General features: G+C 40.2%; 1 protein-coding gene across 1 annotated transcript in view; it reads left to right on the top strand.

The window, feature by feature from the left end:
* Nucleotides 1-21,428, top strand: part of SPAG16 (sperm associated antigen 16) — a 351,197-nt gene that overhangs the window by 209,234 nt on the left and 120,535 nt on the right. The window contains exon 14 of the mRNA XM_031554276.1: nucleotides 10,820-10,946. Within this exon, the coding sequence (XP_031410136.1) occupies nucleotides 10,820-10,946 (127 nt within the window). The remainder of the gene's footprint in view (nucleotides 1-10,819; nucleotides 10,947-21,428) is intronic.

The raw sequence follows: 21,428 nt of genomic DNA, 5'->3' as shown, positions 1-21,428 counted from the left end.
TAATTTTTTTTTTTGGAAGGGAGGCAAATAATTTGTTTTAGAAACAATAAGATCCCGTAGCATCCGTCATGCAGCTTCCAATTGACTCTTAGCAAACAGATGCCCTGAGAGAGTTGCTTGCTGTCCTCTAGGAAGACAAGCCTTTCCCTTGTCAGCTTCTGCCTGGTTGTGACAAAGTCACATAGTCGAGTTCTCACCTAAGCAGATGTTGGTGAGGTGGGCTCCCTTCATTTTGCATGTACTAAGAATTGGATCTTTAAAAGTGCCTGCAGGATTGATGGAAAAATCTGTTGGAGTGGATACGTAGTGCCTGCTGAAAATCCCATTAAGCACCTAATTGATTATTTAGGCACCCAAAAGCTAAAAAAATCTGAGACTTAGCTTTGTCAGAGAATTTTCAGAGTCTTATCCAAAATACATAAAGTTGCAGAGAAATACGGTATGATAGATTTCTACAGGATGAACTCAGAGTAAGCGTAAACAAGTTATTTTAAACTTCAGTGCTATAGGACTAGCATTTTTTAAAATGTCTCTTTATATACTGTAGCAGACTTCAATCCAGCAAAAAGTAATTATTTGTTATTACTTTTGTCAGTGATTTTTTTCAGAAGAAATAGATTAGATCAAACCCACCACAGGATATCAGGATGCAACAGAAAATACACATTTTAATTTGGCATAATAAGATTATCTGGTCTTCTGTTGTAAAGATAATTCAAAACAGAAAATGACCTGAATGAGATGCCTCAGAAGTCTTTTTTCAGCAGGTTAGGACTGGGAGCAATGATCAGTATTTCTCCCTTCACTTTGTGTAGTAAAGGTACAATGAGTTTATTTCTTCAGAGCACTTATTTCAGGGACTTGGAAACATAGATGTGACAAAGTCTCCAAAACACTTGAAATGCACCAGAACAGAGAGCTGAGTATTGAGTGTAGATGACTCATCTTCTCCCTGGTATTTTCCTTGAGCCGTGGAGGCCCAAAACCGTACAGCAACCTGTCTGCATAGAACAGATCCAACGTAAGCATAAATGCACACACAAAAAGTAAAATTGCTTGGCAGTGATCTATCAAAGTATATTCAAAGTTATTATCTTTGAATACTCAAATGAACCGGTAGAGACACTTGGGGTTAGCCAGAAAAGGCAGAAGCTTTACCCGTAAAGTTTTTCTCGAAGGGGAAAGCAAAAGGAACAAAAAATGGCAGCATCCATACTGATGCAGAAGCAGGGCATGGGCTGAATGCTGATGTCAGCTGGAATGGTAATTGTGGATAACCCACTGCCGCCGGGGAGCGAGCCTCTGCTTGTTCTCCTGCAGAACTGCTGAGCAGAAAACACGCTCACAGTAGTTCTGCAGTGTTTAATGTCGGCTTAAATGGTTTAGATCTATTTTATTATTACTGAGATTGTGCTTATCTGATTATCTGGTAGCCAAATGCCTTGAGGGAATAGGAGATAATTGTTTAATAAAATAAGGCTATGGTTTTCAATAAGTGATTTCTGGTGCTCCCATCTTTAACTGTCCAACAAAAAAATCCCTTAAGGAAGCGTGATTTGCAGAAAGTGCTGAGCACTTAAAGGTGGAGTCAGAATATTACATAAGCAATTGCAGCGTACCTTTCTTAACCTGAGTTTGGTTGCTGTCTAAAATTCTGTAATACTTTTATAGCTTCCGAATAGTACTGGGCATCTCAGAGGTAGAGAAGATTGTGTTCTAGTTTCTGTTCTAAGGACTGAGGTGGCATTTTGTTCAATAAGTATGAAATATAAGAGCTGACCTTGGAGGGGACCACTTCAGACCACATCATCAGTCTACAGAAACTTCATTTCAGCTGGCTGCATTTATTTTCTGCATGTAGGCAGACTGCGCAAGAAAGTTAGAAAGATACAACCATGATCAGAAAGCTTAATACGCGTGTGTTGAATTTCCTTAGGCAGAGGGAAGAACTGAACCTGGATTTTGAAATTGGCTTGAGAAATCTAAGGTGTGCTCCTGCATCAGGATAGGAGTAGTTAGCAGCGTGGTTTTAGTAGAGTCCATGTCCCATAATTATCTGATACTGATGCTACGGAAGTGCTTCCTAAGCTGAATTCCTCAGAGTAGTATGAACAAATTTATTTCTCATTTCTGACGTTGTTCAGGGGTGAGAGAGGTCAAACATTTCTGATGTTCCCAAGCAAGAGCAAGGCTCTATGAAGGAACAAGATGGTCCTTGAAAACAGCTTAAGATCTATATTTCAGCTATAAATGTTTATATCTTATTCCTGTCCCAGACTTTGTCTTAAAGACATTTTTGTTGACCTGGTTCTCACCTTGGGTAAACGTGCCTCTTTAGAGACACAAGATAACTGAAAGGTAAAGCATATGAAAGTGCTGAAAAATTTGGATCAAATGTAATGTGCTTCTGTTCAAGGGAAAATAGCTGACATAACTCATCAGAGTTGATTTGGAGCCCAGTTGCAATGTAAAGTGAGGTTGTGCAGCAGCTGTTGCCATCATCTGAAAGATGTTTGGTGCTGCCAGCAATCAAGTTTTGACTAGTGGGATAGAAAGGAAATCCTGACAAGGTACGGACTTCAACTGGCCTGCGTAATGAAAAGCAATGAAGAATGTGTTACAATCTGATACAAAAACACAAATGCTGTATAAAACTTTTCACCTGGCCTTTCTTCTTGAACTAACTGGAGTTGGTTTTCTGCTGCATGTGGAAGTACGAGTGGTTGAGTTCTGACCATTCCTTGTGGAGCTCTCAGTTGAGATAGCTATGGAAATACTGGTTTCTGTTGGGTAAATTTGTCAGAGTGATGTATCTTCTGGTTCTAGTTCAGTTAAATGCTTAAGAAAATGCTTGCATTTAAAGATGTAGTTATTTCCAGATTGTGTCTGTAAAGGATTCCTCTGCATCACCATTGCTTCGGAAATCAGACTGATCTTGTGAGTGCTATTCTTCTGGTAATTACACTTATTTTGGGTACACAACGTGATTATGTATGTTTAATTATATTGATTTAAAATGGTACCATAAACGGGAAAAGAACAGAAGCACTGTAAAGCATTCTCAAGTAGAAATCTTATGCCTTACAGTTTTATCTTTCCTGTAAAAAAAATAATAAAAATTCACTCAAACTCTTTTTCTGTGTGCAGAAAATAACACAACATCTCTTACTTCCAACCCAGGGCACTCAATGATTTCTACGCAACACTTGTTCAAAGAAATGTAAGACGTTAAGAAATTAAATCTTCATTATGGTAGTGAGCAGACTTTATTCGTATTCCAAGCCACTGACAAGGACAACATGATGGGCACGGACTATTAGTTTTTCACACTTTCTGTAGAAAACCAAAGTCGAGTGGTGTTATTTCTGTAATTCATACGTTTCAATCATGTGAAACATGCACAGCTACTGTCATTGATAGTTACTATTCTTAGTGTTTGTCAAACCATATCTTGGCTTGGGGTAATGTTTGAATCACACACAGAACATAATGCAATTGTATTTCTTTTCTGTAGCCGTCTGCTGCCTAGTTCCAACCAAATGCAGTACTGTGGAAGTCTCTTGTTCTGTAGTACCTGAACAAAGGCAGCATGCTCCATACTCAATGGTAGAAAAATCAGGGTTCTTATTCTATCTCAGGGTAGCATCAGGTGCTAAAATCTGTGTTGAGTGCTACAGCAACCAGTGTGTCCTTAAAACTTCATCCTTTTTTTTCTCAGTGAGTATTTTTTCAGTGCTGTGTCTTAGTAGGCTGAGCAGTATCTCACCAGTAGTGGGTTTCCACACACTGAATAAATACCTGGCGTCAACTAAAACACATATAGCCAAGATCTTCTATAAATCTTCCAGGAAACACATACGAATTATATCTGGTTTCTTTTCCAGTTACACATGTTCTGTTACATAAGTTACAGGGAACTGAGATAAATAAACATTTTAATCCCAAAGGTAAGGCACAGTTTTGCAACCTCTTTTTCCTGCATTGTACAACAGTATTTCAAGGATTGTGATTATTTGGCTGTTACCCAATTTCACTGCAGAACAAAAATAAAACTGGAGAGTTGCTTTCTGCTGCTTAATTAGAAATTTATTAGGGAAGTTTTGACCAAATGTCCCTCACTATTAGACCTTGCTGAATCTGAAGTTCAAGTAATTAGATTTTATTTATTATAATGCATTGTCCTCTTTTTTTGTTCTGTATGTTCTTTCCTATTTTTTCTGTTTTCATTTACGTTTGGCTTTCCTGTTCTGGGCATTATTTGCCAGAGAGGCTCTTCCAACTATCAGAAATAGGACGAAGTAATTTTTAGAACATCAAAATATGTAAGGAGGCAAGGTCTCTGGAGATGAAATAAATCTCCAACACAACAAAAGAGCTCTCCTGTTCTATTTGGATGTTGCTGCTGGCTGAGCAGCTTGTTAACAGCACTTGGACCATACCTGGCAGCAGGGCTGTGCCCCTCTTGTTCAAGTGGCATCATGAAGCCACAGAAGCCCATTGTAGGTGCTGAGAAGGAAAGAGGTCTACAGACAAGCCTGAGTGAACTATGTTGGACTTGGTTTTCCTGCTCTAGGTAGATTTGAACACTTACAAGGTTGAACCCCCAAAATATCTCTGCTAGTGGGCACTCATAAGGCAAAATACAAGTCTAAGTAGCAGCCACACTCAGCTGTTGCCCTTCAGTTTCCTCTTAGAGCTTTGCTGGAAGTGAGGGCTTGCAGCATAATTAAGTCAATCTCATCTGGACTGTGGGCATATCTGGTCATGCACTTGGAGAGGTGCCCTACATCTGTAGGTGTAGTGTAGAGCCAGGAGAAGAGGACTGCCTCCACATCCTGCATGCAGCAGTGTGGTGTCTGTTCACCTGGTGAATCACTGCAGGCTTATCACTGCTTCCAGCAGCAGCAGTAGTGCTGGTGGATGAATGAGTCCTCACAAACTGACCTTGAAAGAAAGCTGCTGTGTCACCATCCCTGGAGGTGCTCAAAAAACGTTTTGGGTCTTCTACTGAGGGAGGTGGACTGGATGTTTTTCGAGAGCTTTTCCAACCATGGTGATTCTGTGATTCAGTTCATCTCCTGGGGAAAGCACAGGGAGGTGAACAGGGCCAAATTTCAGTGGAGAAATCTGTACTCTGAAATATAAGCTTCTGCAGCCCCTCAAAGCTTGCCAAGCAGGACAGAGATCTCAGTGGTTACTCATGTCTTTTTAATTAAAATAAGCAGGTTTTGATCAGTTTCAGAACTTTCATGTTTCAAGATCAGGTAGGTAACAGTTAAACCGTCACTTGTAAGTTCTCCTGTTTCCTCACAAGATCTAAGAAAAGGATTTAATGGTATTTCTGTGCAGAAATAACTGTGGCTCTGAGCAGCCTGATCTGGTGTTTGGCGACATGCTTATGGCAGGGGGGTTGAATCTTTAGATATCTTTAGATAATCTTTATGGTCCTTTTCAATCCAGGCCATTCTATGATTGTTTTAATGCAGACTTGTAAACGTGTAGAGTCAGATGAGTACTTTTTGTTTATATATCTAGAAAATGTTAGTAAAACATACATATTGTGTTTGAGGTTCATTCTTCTATGGCTAAGCCTTCCTAGTTGCTAAATCTTTCCTTTCCTTTTGGCAGGAGAATAAGGAAAAGGAAGGAAAAGGGACAGAATTGCACCCTTAAACTTATCAGTTCAGTCCGTACCGCTGCAGGGCTTGGTCTTCTTTTGCACGCCCAATTTACTGTGCACTAGACCACAAGTGTGAGCTGTCAGGGTCCTGCAGTGATGAACCTGGAAATGGTCCCACTCCTAACACCGGCAGCAAGCAGGACTGCAGGCTGTACTCATGGGCTTCAGATGGCCCTACCGATCCTGCACAGCACACCCTGACCTTGGTGGTGGCCATCCTGCTTCTGCTCACTACCTATTTATAAACCCTTACAGTGAATGTTGTCTGAGAACAGTAATGAAAAATGATTTCAGATAATTTAGTAAGTCAGAGATGGCTCTGCAAAATGGTCCTTGCCAGAGAAGCACTGCCTCACAGCTTCTTCCAAGACAGGGCGTTCCTTGTTGTTTTGCACGGTGCTTAGGTTGTGAAGATTAACATCTTCCATGAGTGCTAACTGATAAGGATTACAGTAGAAAGATTGAATTTATATACTTTTTATATTTTTCTAAATATTTTAAGTATTAGAAGGACTGTGTATCTTCTCCCACAAACAGTAGTAGCATGTGCTTCAGCATTTGGTTTTCCAGGTGTCAGATGTTAGTTTGAAAGAGGGCACAAATGAATATTCTGGATTTGAGGAGAGCTTCATTTTACTGAAGATGAATAATAATTGAACGAAGTGTCTCGTATTGACAGTATCACACCAACATATATCTTTTTAGAGACAAATGTGCTTTGCAGAGAAACTGTCCTCACATGTCAACGTCTTAGAAAATGTGTTGCGTTTAGTGAAATAATGGGTCAAGAAAAAAATCATTGTCATAAATGATGGTAGGTACTTTTTACTGAAATACTGGTAGTTTTACATTCTTGACATGAATAATTGGATGTGTCATGTGTGAAGCTACCTAGAAATAAAATAGAGGTCATAAAATGTAAAGACATGATAGGATGCATTTATAACAGCATAAAACAAACTGGCATTTTAATGTCTTAAGCCAGCCCGTTTGCTATACTTGCCCATTGATCTTGGCTGGAAAAGTTCTATGACTAATTTAAGCACATTTTAGAGATAAAGCCATATAATGGGAAATTGATAGGATTTGTTTTTGTTAAAGGTATTCTCCTTTTAACTGCTACAATCCTATAACACGATCAGAGCTGATCTTGTGTGACCTTACACAGCCTCCCCAGAAATGTTCTGTCCGCGTTCTTGCAAGTGACTTTCCAGTGTAATTTACTTTGACATTTTGCTTGATAGGGATTGCAGGTCACATAGTAGGATATTACTCAACAGGCATGAAAAAGGGTTTAGTTTAGTGCTTGTTCAATGGATTTGAGAGGGTAGCTGCTGGAGAAGATGGCACAGTTGGAGAGGGTTTGTGTGCTTAGTGCCTTCCTTCAGAAGGCATGTAAAAAGATGGTTGCTAGAGGGCCTGACTCCAAAGTACATGCTGTAATCTCATTAATTTCAATTGGTTTATGGATGCTCTTAATTACCATGCTTGAAATGAGATTTAATATGGTTCTGCAGTAGAACAACTATGACTAACTAACTAATCATTGAAACAGCATCATCCTACCATGTTTCTTTCCAGTGAGAGCTCAGTGTAGAAACCACTTCATTAAAAAATAAAATAACATTGTGACAGATAGTGTCCTGTTTACATAGGATTGCTAGTAACCATGAGTGTTTCTTTAAAAAAAAAATAAAATTCAATTGGTAAAAGAGTTGGCAATATGTTGCTCTCGTTTGTTTGAATCTTTAGAAATGAGTATGGAGCACCACAGGCTCTTCATTGCTTTGTGCCCATATAGTCTGTAGCAATAAATACGTCCAGGCAGTCGTAAAATGTTCCTATCACGTAGTACCTGCTTGTTCTTAACTCTGTGCGGATGCAAAAGTGCAGTGTAAGAGATATCTAACTGCTATCTGTATTTTCTTTTCAGTTACTCTGCAGATGGAACAGCTAACTAGTGTATAGTTTGGCTGCTTTTGTGTTTTAGTGTAGGTAATGCTCAGTTAAGCCTTATGGAAGTGGCAACATCACATATCTTGTTTTCAATGCAGTTTTACCAAAAGACCTTTTGAATTTGAATGGGCCGTTCTTGGATGTGATTCTCCAAGGAGAAGTCTCTTAGAAATCGAGCAAGAAAATTTCTACCATTGCTGTTAAGCTAGTGATCTAGATAAGGGTTACACTAATTTCAGTGTTGACATTAATGGTGTACGTGTGCTTCTTATGACTGTAACAACCTGCACATGTTGGTTTGGACCTCTTAGGAAACAGTGAAACCCAATGAGGGCGGAACAGAGCTGCTGATTTGTTGAAGGGCATCATTACTGATTGTAAGGCAAGGAAAATAGACCCAGTAGAGAAAAAGAAAATGCTGAGGATAATTACTCACAAGTCAAGAAAATGTTGGTGTTTTACACTGCAAAAATACTAAAAATGCAGGATCTGTGAACACGTTCACAATGCAACCTGCAAAATACTGAACGACGGGGCAGTATTTGTACTGTGACATAATTCAGGGTCATTCAGGATCTTTGTCTCTGGATTTATGCACCAAGAGAATTACAAACTCCTATGAACCAATTGTTCATAGACAAGTGTCCCTCTTTTCCAAACTAATGTTTTCAGAGAGAACAAAGCTTATATCTGTAAGGCTGTGTATTCATAAATAGGAAAAAAAGCAATAGTTAATGCATGTTGCTACAGATTTATTCTAATATAGATAAACTTAAGCCATTGGATAGAAATATGAGCTCTTGTGAAAACAGGATGATGGTCTAGCCTTCATATCAAGTTTTTTAGGGAAAAAGAATACCTAAATAAAATATTCTCCTCTTCTCCAAAAGATAGCTTGTATACAAGACAGTCTTGCTGAAATTATATCTCAGCTGGAAGGAAAGATGAGTTTATTTTATATAGCAGTTGGAGATTTTTAGAAATATCAGTCAGCCAGTTCCCAGAGTGGTAAATTAAATCTTGAGAGCCAGAGCTCGCTCATCAGTACGCAACAGTATGGAAGTGGTAAGGAGAGAGACTGACAACTGCATCAGGTCTGATTGTGCATGTTCTTGATGGAAAAGTACAAATCATTTCCTTCCCTTCTGCTCCTGTCATGGTCCATCACTTTAGTCCATTTTCACCTTCTGAATGGGCCCTCCTGCTTTGGCACCTAATTAATCTCTTGCAAGTCTGTTCTTGCAGCCTGTCTGCCTGGGGTGGCCCATATCTTAAGGCACTGACTCAGGGACAGCATTGCCTTGATTTCCATTCCTTCCCACCTTTTCCCAGCTTTCTTTCATCCCCAAGTACCCCAAGCAGGTGAAGGTGTGATTCTCCCTCTGCCTTTGGAGAGGGCACACACACTTGTGCTACAGGCAGGTAGTGGAGCACTGTCGCACTGTGCTCTGTAAAGCTGTTCAAAACGGGTAGGTGCCCACAAAAGCACATGGCATGATTGTGGTTGTAAATGTTCAGCAACTCAAAACTCCCTTCAGTGTAACAGGCAAACAGAAAATCACTGACCCCTTTTGAAAAATACCATTCCTCTACACAAATAAAACTATATGAGCAGAGATGAAAAGGACACAGTGTGTGGTGTAAAACATTGCTACGAGGCTGTGAAACAAAAAGTTATTCTATTGAAATGATTTTATTGTCATTTATCAAGCGATCATGAATATCAGATACAGTGTGCACCGAGTGCTAACAGCTGTGATAATTTATCAATAGTTTAAAATGAGGCCTGGTGATAAAATAACACACGTAGTCTATATAATAGATAACACTGAAGAGTATAATCTATTATCTATAACAGAAAAACATAGATTCTGTAAAATGATACATGTAAAATCTTATATTCCTTTCAAATATATTTCTTGGATAATATTTCTGCTCAGATGTAACTTATCTCCCTTCTGCTATCTCTTCTGTGGGGACAAGGTTGGTGTTTGGCTCAGCACAGCATTTCAGTCTGGGAAATGGAAAGACAGTACAATAGGCTGAGAACTCAGATCAGTGGTTTGGGAGAGTGTCCATCAAAACCCTTGAGCTCTGCTGGCCTGTGTCTGATCTTCAGAGCTGTTGATACAAAACCTGCAAGAGCTGCGAGAGTCTTCTGGCAACATGCAGGCAGGAGGGAAAAAAAATTACATCTTTAATTCCCTCTGCTGACAGCTTCCTTAATAAATATTGTAAGAAATTCTCAGTTAAGAGCCACCCAGTAATCTAATTTGCAAGCCTCAATGATATATTCAGCAGCCAGCTCGGGAGGTGCATTTCTACTGTCAGAATCACATGAGCAGGGAATAAAATTCTGAGCTGTCACTGAGAGCTGTAGTAATTTATGGTGGGTTGTTGGCTTTTATTTTTTCCAACTGTATTTTAAGCCAGCTCAACAAAGATGATAGAGCTGCTACTGACTTGATCTTGATTATGTTTTTCCATAGCATACTCTCCTCCTTGTACATTCTCACAGGTTTTAATGTCACAAACACTGCTAAGTGATGGTGAGCTAATGAAGTCACAGATGAATCCCATATCATGGGTGACTTGTATACAGCCACAGTGGTTAGAGAACGCCAGTTCATTTCAGTCCCCCTCACATCCTGTGTAGAATCTAAGCCTTTGTCTTTCCTTCTGGTGTGAATAATCCCAGATCTGTTTGTTGCTTTCTGCATTGTCGCAGTGCATCACTCTTGGGATCTTCCTTCTCCTCTCCTGGACTCCATTTTAGACATTATTCTGTTCTGCTGTCCTTACAAAGTCCAGAACAGAAGCCGAAAACCTTGTATAACATCATCGCTCTGTAGCCATCTCCAGCCTGTTTTGTGCAGTGCTCTTGTTGTTGTCTCTCTAGTAACTGCAACAGGAAGAGTTTCCAGTGTAGTTTTCCATCTGCATCAGATTCATACCCTGAACTGAGAAGAACTAGTAGCATTTTCTCAGAAATTAACCCATTAAAAGATAAGAAAACCAAACAAATGGAGAAGAAAGCTGAACAGAAACCTGTGGGTTATTACTTCATCGCTGATCAGCAGGGAGAGGGCTGCATAGAAACTAGGAAAAATACGTAAAGTCTGTTATTAACTCATCTCTTGTTATCCTGAATGCCAAGTGATATATTTCTGTTGTTTTTTACAGTGAGAGATGCAGATATACCATGCGTGGCCATAAAGAATCAGTCAGTAGCATTGAATTTCTTCCATTCTCCAACACTGTTCTCACAAGCTCTGCTGACAAGACTTTATCTCTCTGGGATGCCAGAACGGTAAGCAATCTTCTTCCTGGTCTTTCTGGAATTCAAGCAAATTAATGATGTGGATAGTAGAAGAAAAATGAAAGCCAATTTAAAATCAAAAGAGGAGGTAAGGGTGATATGGCAATGGAATATTCATTAACGTAACTTATTATTCTTGGACCAAAAATATCACCTTTTAGCATTTCAACAAATGGACAAATGGACGTGCATCTGAATAACTGAATAAACAGGTAGACTTCGTGTGAGTGATGGTTTGGATTAGGATGCAGCACAGTTCAGTCTTCCAGTCAGTAGGTACAACAGCGTCAGTTCAGTTTTGTCTGGCTTCTTTTTTAAGTCTGGCGTGTGCTTTAAGGAAATGGGGAGAGATATTATAGGAGAAATATAAGATGCAATAACTTGGAAGTCTGAAATATTTTTCTTCATTTAGAAGGAATTCCCCTCAGAACTCACTGCTGATTTCTCATGCAATATGTATGGTTTTTCTCCTGAACATATTGCTGTAGGCAGTGTCAGAAACTGCATCTGTTCCTTTATTCTTCTATACCTCCATTCTTTGGTATAGGTATAAATGGATTTAGTACCTTGCAGGGAGTAATTGTCCCTGGTGCTTTGCAGACCGAATATGTAAATCCTGTTCAGGTCGAATACAAGTACAGGGTAAGAGGCATTTTCTTCTCTTTCATCAGAAAGTTCAATACTTATTGCTGCTGTTGTGGTATTTCTTACTGAGCAACTCTTGAAATTCTCCACTTACCACTTCTGTTGGTCATGTGGTCACTTGGCATTTTGTGAACATTGCTAAACATGGAATTGCCCACAACAGAGAAGGCTGTGTTGATGGAAGAGATTTGAGAGGAAAGAAGCAAGAAGCTAATGCTATGTATTAATAGATATTGCCATCAGAGTTCTACAAACACAGCATGAGAAAAACTGACATGAAGATGACAGTAGAATATTTGAGATGCTCATTATGCAATTTCTATTTATGGATCATAGAAACAGACCGAATAGAAGGTCGTTTAATAACAGTCCTGGGCATAAAGCACAACTAGTTGGAATGAAGCCAGTCAAGACTCATTATTATTAAATACCTTGGCTTGTAAGAATATTTGATATCTGAACATGAATAATTCAATCAGAGAAAACATTGAAATACAGACAGAAGTGAAAAACTCATTGGAAAACAAGGTTTCTGCTTTGTTTTGTCTTTAGTAAATCCTGCATGGAACTTCACTGTGCAAATGTCTCAGTAATCTACTGTCTATAGCAAATCAACATTACGAAAGAAAAATTCTTTTAACTATTAACTTAAGAAAAATTATTTTAACTATTAACTTAAGAAAAAAGCCCTTCACCAGTGCTGCTTTTCAACAATGAGTAGTTTGGGGAAGGTAGGAGAGGCCTTTTGCAAAACGAAAACTCTGTGTATGGCGTTCTGCTCCGTGTTTATTCAGTTCAATTATTTCCCCATTTGGTGGGAAATGTTTCCAGTTTCAGAGATGTGCCCACACTGAAGCATCACTCTGGGTGGTGAAATCTCTGTGAAGAAGATGCTATCTCCCTAAATACTGAATGATAGTTAATGTTCCCTCCAGAAAGATGATGAATGATTTTCTCCCATTAATCAGAATATTTTCTCACCTCTGTAAGATCAATTAGCATTAAGGAGTACATTTAAGATAATTTTAATGAAACATGAAAATCGTACTCCGGTTTGTTTTCTCATAAATTAGATTCATATTATTAATCACATCTTGCTCTTCAATCATTAACTTCAGTCAGCTCTTTATTATTAAAGATAATGGATGCAGAGAACTGTAAGTCAGGGCTGTGTAAGTTGAATGGACAATGAGCTCTGGATTTGGGGTAGAATGGAACATAAATCTTTGTAATTACTAAGCTGGGGCTATAATGCAGCCTTCAGACTTCGGAAATATGTGACTGCTTTTTTATTTTTTTCCTAGATAACATAGGGTCAGATCTAATGGTTAAAATAAATTTACAGCACAATGACTGTAATTTTAAAACTAAGTTATATATTGCCTATAGGGAAATGAGAACACAGAACTCACAGTATTTAGATGATTATAGCTCTTTCCAAGCATTCTGGGCAGAGAAATGGAGTCAGTGTTGGATTTAGATAGGAATCGTCCTCAAACTGCACCAGACTCCCACTGGATTGTATGCATGAGGCTGAGGCTGCAATTCATGGTAGGGATTTGTTGCCAGTAGAGCTGATGGCACTTGTGCCAAGATACGCTGTGGATTTTATTTCTCTTTATGCCAGTTTCGTAGAAAGACGATCACGTTCTGGCTTCTAACCAAAATATTTTCTTGCTGACACATCACAGTGAACATCTCTGCTCATGAATTGCAAAGTGCATCCACTGATAAATGTGAGAGGTGCAAATGAACATGAGACCCCAAGAGTACGAGTTCACCTGCTTGCGTTAATTCTTCTGGTGATAAGCAGCCTGCCACTCATCTGCATTGCCCGCATTCTGATGAGGGATTTTTTGGGGCTGGTCGGATTTGGCAGGATAACATTTGAGCCAAGCTGAGTCTTTGCTCTTTTTCAGTCAGATAAAATACCTAGTGTTTATACACTTAAATAATTGAAGAGAATAAAAAAAAAAAGACTTCAATTTTTCATTCTACATTTTTGAAACTTATTGATTTAGTAACTATCTCACCTGCTTTCTGCTTTTTGAAATGTCAGGTTCTACAGCTGGATATCTCATTTATGAAGTTGGGCACCAATTGTGGTATAGAAGTCAACATTCAGCAGCAGTACCCTAAGGAGTGTGTCCTACCAGGATTTAGGAGGATTTCTGTGTGTTCTTAACTGGACAGTGCTCTCTCTTTCTATTTCATAGAATCATAGAATGGCCTGGGTTGAAAAGGACCACAGTGATCATCTGGTTTCAGCCCCCCTGCTATGTGCAGGGTTGTCAACCACCAGACTTGGCTGCCCAGAGCCACATCCAGCCTGGCCTTGAATGCCTCCAGTGATCAGGCATCCACCACCTTCTTTGTTGGTGTGAGATTGAGTATCAGTTTTGGTTTCTACAGATATTCAATTGGTTGTAGTGAAATAATTTAATTGTCCAGGAAGTAATTCTGTCTTTATGATTTCCTTTCCAATGAAGCCTAGCAATTTAAGGTAAGCTCTATTTTTCTCCCTTCCTTCTGCAGAAGGCTGGTGGTAATAATACAAATGAAATAATCCCATCTCCACCCCACTATCAGGCTGAGCTCCCTGACACCCAAACAGGAGGGTACTGGGCATCTCAGCTTTTTGCCATCTGCTTCAGAACTGATTTAAATAGGGGTAAGGCAGCTCTGCAGTGACCAGGTGTAAGTTCCAGCTCTGTACATCAAGTTTTATCATGGGCTGTAATTTGTGGACTGAACAGCATGATCACAAGTTAAAAGCTCCGAGGTAGTGTGTTCTTTGATGAATAATGCAGGCACTGATCTCTGAAGAAAAAGGGGAAGACAGGATGAGGTTGTCCCAAATGCTGTCTGAAATAATTCCCAGTAATGATCATTAGCTCTCATTGAGCTAGAAGCTGGCTGCAGCCAGAATGCTCTCATTCTTGCATAAAGACCCTGTTCCAAGGCAAGGGAGGGGAGCAAGAACCCAGGCAGAGCTTCATCCTAATCTGGAGTCTCTTCATGGACACGAATTAATCGGTTCTCTCTCAGCCACTAGAAGAGGTTTATGAGCATGGTAAGGCTTTGTATGGTGGGATGTGCCAAATGTTAGGGCCAACACGGTGGGTGCTCAGCTCAGCTGCCTGGCACCCACTTTGCAGGGGTCCTCTGTACCCACTGCCCTTCTGCAATGAGGATTTAGCTGCTTATGTGTTTTGTATGGATGCAGAATAATTGCAGGGATGCTGAGCTAAGCTCCAGTCTCGCAGTCTTCTCCTTCAGGGTGCAGCCCATGTAATGCCTGAGGCACAGGGCAGCCCTGCTGCATTGTGCCTGAACGCTGCTCAGCTCTGACTTGCTTAGCATTCAGTGGAATTCTTCCAAATCGATATTTTCCTTGGATAACCTTCACTTGTTCTTCTCATGAAATATGAACTATCTTTTAGACCACTTATTTTTCAGTGTTTATTTTGTCCGAATTCAGTAATCTCTGAATTGGGAATTCCCTAAAATAACCTGTTCTCTTTTTCCACTGAAGTATGAGTTATCTTTTAGACTAGTTGGTTTTCAACATGGGTTTTGTCAGAATCTTTTCTTCAGTGGTTTAACTATATGTGAGAACACGCAGATCTTTGTAGGGATGCTGCCTGTGTTCGTGCCTGTGTGTATGTTCATTTCACCTCCTGGAGTGGGCATTCACTGGACAAATTCAGGTAAGTTGTCTGAGTTTAAGGATCAGATACAGAGCAGCCAAGGGAGGATATTTTGAAATCCATTCTGGTTCTCTTCACATGTTTTGGCCAAGTCCAGTTGATTTATTGCCAAGTAAACACCTTAGGCACAAAATTAACAGTCAGAAGACCCTCATGGTATTGGGTTTGTCAGTTTTATTTGAACCCTTTTGAACTCCAGAGGAATGAATTTGAGAGCTGGGTGGATATTACAGGATAGGTCATCTAAAAAATCATTGAGAGACAGTTTATGGTTCGAGTCAATCCTCTGCAAAAGTGGGTTAAAGATTGAACTTGTCACATTTGAAGACGAAGACCTCTTCCATGAGAACTTTGGAGCTCTTAGTGTAATTGAATTACTTTGTTGTGCATAAGGGGATGTGCATGATTAAGTCCAGTTCCTGGCATGAAGCGTAACAAATTTGGTGTTCCTGATTTGATTCTACGAGTTTGTAAATAATGCCTTCATATTTCAGAACTCCCTGTCTTAAAATGAAAAGAAATTCCCCAGTCACTGTAAAATATGGAATCAAGATCAAACAGGTGTGAAGAGAGCCTATTTGCTCCAAGTAATATCATGGAAATGTAGAACCTGAAGAGATTTCTGTGGTAGCTGTTTGGGAAGCCTTCACAGAGGCTTAGTGCTTGTTTGTTCAAAACAAAAAGTGCAGCAGAGGAAAAGTGTCTTGATTTCTTTTTAATCTTGAAAAAATAATAGGAAAACAACTTGGTTACGGTCACTGTCATTTTAAAAAATGCTACTTTCTGACTTTCCTCCAAAACAACTTCCGTGGGAAAAGGCAAATTAGAACCAAGTATCTCAAATTTTGAGCATATAACTCTGCAGTTTGGATCACTTGACCCAGATGGAAACAGGAATGTGTTCTGTGTTTGTTTTGTTGTACATTTGTTTTGGTTTGGTTTTTTTATTCCTCAGAGGCAGAAGAACGATTAGCCTTCCAAATGTATTTGGCTGTTGTAGTAAGAACACCCCTCAGAATGGAGCTGGGACTCTGTCTGTCCAATTTGGCTTTCCATTACTGACTTGTCCCTCCTTTTTCTGCCTTCCTGATTTTGCTCCCACATCAAGCCATGAAATCCAAAGTTTAACAAAGTGTATAATCGGTTGATCTCATGGGCTTCTTCCCCTGTTAAACTAGGTTTAAATTAGGCTCTAAACATTTTAGATCAGACAAGTTACTTTGTTTTGCAAAGCTCCAGGTGAATTAGCAGCTCTTAAGAGGTTATAATTACAGTTTCATTAAGCTGTTCCTGCTCATTGACATGCCTGCTCCTGTCCGTTGGACTGCAGGTCCTCTTGCCAGCTGGAAGGCAGCCCCATTTAACACCTTGTCTTTCTGTGCAATGTAGAGAAGCCACATTCCTGCTTCATTTCAAAGAGAAGCCTTTGAGAAGACAAGTGAGTTCTGTGAGTTTAAGATTAATACCCAGCTTGCCTCCCAATTTGTGGGGAATCTGTAAATGGCTTTATCTTGGCACTGATGTGGTTATTTAGTTTGATTAAAGTAACACCTTTTCATCATGATATTCACAGTCAGGAAAGCTACTATAGAGGAGGGAGCAGCAGGGTCCTTTGCAGGACCTCTGGGCATCTCAGAAGGCATCTCAGCTCCTCTCTCATCCCACAGCCTCCCCACTGGTCCTCTGGTCCCTTTCTATAGGGGTACGTGACACTGCATCCCCGCTGCTGTGCTCACAGTGCTGGTATCGCTCGGCTGCTCTCAGCCTGCAGGCGAGGAGATGGGATGGAGGAGGGTACTCGTTTGCTGCTGATTGAATCAGATCTCATCGCTTGTAAAATTAGAGTGGATCAATTTTCAGTCGCCGCTGGTTATCTTGGAATATTAGTAGTAATTAGAAAGCTATAAATAGATAAATGTAAAATATGTTAAGTTCTAACCAGGGGGAAAGTGTTGCTATAGATTTCAGTAAACACTTTGCTGCGGTGGCTCCTGGCATGCAGAGCAGGGAGCGGGCTCTGCTGGAGCATGTGGTGCGATGGCATTTGGCTGCATCACCCATTATTCAGAAATGAAGTGAGAGAAGCAGAATGTGTTCCTGTCTGGGCAGCAAATAGATTGACCTGGATCTGAACTTCTTACCGACTGCCTGTGTATGTCTATAATGCGTGCACATGATGTATTGCAGGGCGTATGAATTTAATTTTTATGTCGCCAATGTCACTTTGAAACAAAACGGGAATAAAGTTCTACAAAGGCTTTGGGAAAGGCCTGACTGCAGAATAACGTTTGCATTGACTTCTTGGTCCTTAAACTCTAATTAAATTATTGATTATGAAGCTGGCTGCTTTCTTAATAGTTCCTAATGTAACAATTAAAGCAAAGTAAGTAATTAAAAATGAAAAGATCGGTCTGCAAGTACAATCTTCAAAAGGTCATTTTCAACTTAATCGTTTTTTTTTTTTTTTTTGAAAGAGGCAAGAGTAAAGCAAATGAATCATTAGTAAAATAGCAATTTAGTGCGTGTGTATGTGTAGTAATGTTATTACCAGATTACCACTGGCCACACAGTGCCTCAATTAATTAAAAATATTAGCTAAATTTACTTAGGAGGTATTATATTAATGCCTCTCTTCCCAGATCAGACTCCATTGGGTGAAATGCTAAGGCGATCTATGGCCACAGTTTGGTCCTGCTCCAAACAGTGACCAAGGCAGAAACCAGCAGTTCTGGCCAAAGAGAATGACAAATTTCATTGGGACCATTCTTACGTTTTTTAGCATCGCAAGCAGTGTTTGGTACTGTGCAAACCGTTTATTAGCAACATTTTTATAAGCAGGAGAGGGAAGGAGACGTTTTTAGAGGTAGTTGAATTGGCCCACAGGTGTCAATAGAATGCGAAACGTAGCAAAAGGGGGGCACAAAAGTGTTTGCCAGAAAATTTTCAAAGCTCCAGTTAACACTGTCAGAGGGGAGTGGTGATGCTGATGGACTTAAGAACAGGTAAAGTTACAAATTTACAAGAGAAAAACAGTCAATAGTAAGCAAATTAGGCAGCCAGGCGTTGCTTACCTTCCCCTGAAGGAAGAACTCCTGTGTTCTGTGCTGGCTGCATTCTGTGGGCTTTTCAGACAGTGCTCATAATGTTATATGAAGTAAAATCAGCTTTTGCACTGTCACTGAAATTTAACTATCATGTCCTGATGGGCCAGGGCTCAAAAGACATTTGAGCTGAAAGCTCTATTACAAATACTTTACCCTCTGCCACAGGTCTTTCAGTATGAAACACTTAGCTTACATATCCCTGCAAAAGTAGCTAATTGGTGTGGTAGTACCAAGCTCTGAAGAATGGCTGTTTCTGGCACCTGCTGACAAACATAGGCCAGTATCACTGTGCTGATTGCGCATGGAAACTGACTGGAAACTAAGCCACACTTTGAAGTGTGCATGTGGAAGTCTGCTGAGCAGACGGCTGCTGTGGATCACAGGTATTCCCATCCCCAGGGTAATTCATTAAACTGTGGGAGACAGAATCCAGATAAGCATGTACATCAAAGAAATATGTGTGCCAGGGGCATCTAGGAGGTGCCTGATACCAGTGGCTTTATAGACATTTGGGAAGCTGGCCCTCTGTGTGTAGTCACTGTGCACAGCAGCTGCATGCCTTTCTCTAGAGAGGAATTGTCGTGCTTGCTTCAGTTAGCTTGTGCTTCAGCACAGTTGCTCAGAACCCAATCCCATTCTTGACAAGGCAGTAGGGGGAAAATTTACTGTTGCATTCAGATTGTATGAGAAAGGTAAATCTGTTAGTTTTTTAAGTTAAAGGCATTGCATATGAAATGGTCTTTCTACTTTCCACAATTAACTGTGGAATTTTCTTTCCACACGTAGCTGAGAAGAGCAGATTATAGGCATGAACTTCTTATGGAAAGCTTTCCTAGCGCATTAGCATCTTCTCCTATCTGCCTGCATCTACTATGTTATGCTGAAGAAAAAAAGTGCGTAGTTTGTTATGCTTCCTTCTGTCCAGATTGCCCAAGAGCTGCTGATGTGAGTCCAGAGGGGAGAGGCCATAAGGATGTTCAGACATCTGGATCAGGGCTTCTGTGCAGACAGACTGAGAGCTGGCCTTGTTCAGCTGGCCTTCCAGTGCCAAAAGCTTACGTGAGAGATGGGGAAGGATTCTTTCTTAGGGAGTGTAGTGACAACAGGGGGTGATGGCTTTAAACTAGAAGTGGATAGATTTAGACATCAGGAAGAAATTCTACATGGCGAGGATTGTGGGGCACTGGCACAGGCTCCCCAGAGAAGCTGTGGAGCCCCATCCCTGGTGGCGTTCAAGAACGGGTTGGATAGGACTTTGGGCAACCAGGGAGGTGTACCTCTGCCTGTGGCAGGATGGATAAGATGATCTTTAAGTGCTCCTTCCAACCCAAATAATTCTGTGATCTCTCACGTTGAAGTAAAATGTCCTCTCATATTTGTCTACTCCGAATATGTGATAATGGGCTTTTATTTGTAAATTCAAAGACTACACTGAACTTTCAACTCCAGTATGAGCTGTTGTAATCAGAATAACCCACTGTACCATCCCAGACAGCTCTGCACGCTTAAACTTAAGAAACTTGATGACCTGGTAACTTCACGTAACTTCTCAAAAAGATTTATTAAAAAAGAAAAAACATCAAACCTTCAAAATCACTTTTCTGTCTTTTAACATAAATATTGTGACTTACGTAATATCAATAAATAGCTTTCCAGGTTGGTAAATAGTAAATCAAAGTGTTGGTGTATGCCCTGCCTGGAATCTGTCTGTGGCTTTATACAGATCGGTGCCATTTAACCAGTGCAGACTGTATACAGACTTACTCCTCTTCCGGTTCTCCACAATCTCAGTGGGTGGCTTCTTTAGACTTCCTGTTCACACATCACTGCTGTAATAGAAAAAGAGATACTATCTGGGAAAAAGCATGAATTGTAAAACAGGCAGGCGTTTGGGAATGACTTCTGCTGTGTTATTTATTGAAAAATAGGATTTCAGAGCTTGCAGCTTATTGGCTAAAAAGATGTTTTCTTGCTGTTTCAATCAAAATGAAGTAGTCAGTTTAAGACCAAGTGTCATCCTGACAGAATGGTTGAGGGTCCTGGTTTTGCAGACTGTCTAAATGGTTTGGGTAGTATGCTTGCATTAATGAATCGTGAAAGTTTGCAGTGGTAATTTGTACCTCAAATGTTTTGTCTCTGATAGAAATGTTGTAGTATATTTTCAGTGTACAGAGGCCAGCAAGCAGACAGAGGTTAAAGCAGTGCTATGCTCTGATACCCCCAAGGCCACAGCACTCAGAACTGTTATTCACATTTCATGGTCAAAGTCCAACATGCGACTCTTTGATTATAATTGAATTTCAGCTTCCATATTTGAAAGCACAGTGACCAGCTGAGGTGATTTTATGTTAAAAAGCAGTATGGTTTGTCTAATATGAAACTGATATGAAATCTGGGGGATACTTCTTCCTCACGTGACCAGGAATTTGCTTATGCGTTGTAGACATATTACTTCATCTCTTTTCTGTCTCCCCTTTCTCCCTTTCTTGCTCACCTAGACTGTAGGTGAAGAATCACATTAAAAGGTAGGAGTATTGCTGTTGTACAGCGTGCTGTCCTACTAATCCAAAGATAATTCAGCTGAAGTCCAAAAGTGCAAACAGATTCAATTTTGTCTTTCTGGAGTCATTTTCTCCATTCCTGTCTTTTGGGTTATTCTGTAGAAAGGATTAAATTGATGCAAATGAGATAGGCTTGGTTGGTACAGTGGTAGTGAAGAAAAAAGTGCAGGTTTTCCTGCAAGGAAGTATCAAGTGCTGTACAGTACTAATGTGGACATAGGGGAGGCATTAGGATGGGCTGTGGGAGTGCAGCAGTAGTGATGCAGCACCTCATTTGCGTTGTACAGTTGTACTTAAAATTGCTCCAGTGAGCTGGGTTTCGTAGAATCATTTGAGTTAGAAGGGACCCATAAAGGTCATCTTTTCCTACTCCCCTGCAGTGAACAGGGATATCTGCAGCTCAGAGCCTGGTCCCCTTCTTTAGTTTGAAACCATTTCCCCTTATCCTGTCAC

This window comes from Meleagris gallopavo, chromosome 7 (genome assembly GCF_000146605.3).
Source record: "Meleagris gallopavo isolate NT-WF06-2002-E0010 breed Aviagen turkey brand Nicholas breeding stock chromosome 7, Turkey_5.1, whole genome shotgun sequence".
In the NCBI taxonomy this organism is placed as follows: Eukaryota; Metazoa; Chordata; class Aves; order Galliformes; family Phasianidae; genus Meleagris; species Meleagris gallopavo.
The sequence above is the reverse complement of the archived record's forward strand: the minus strand, read 5'-3'. Positions and strand labels throughout refer to the sequence as shown.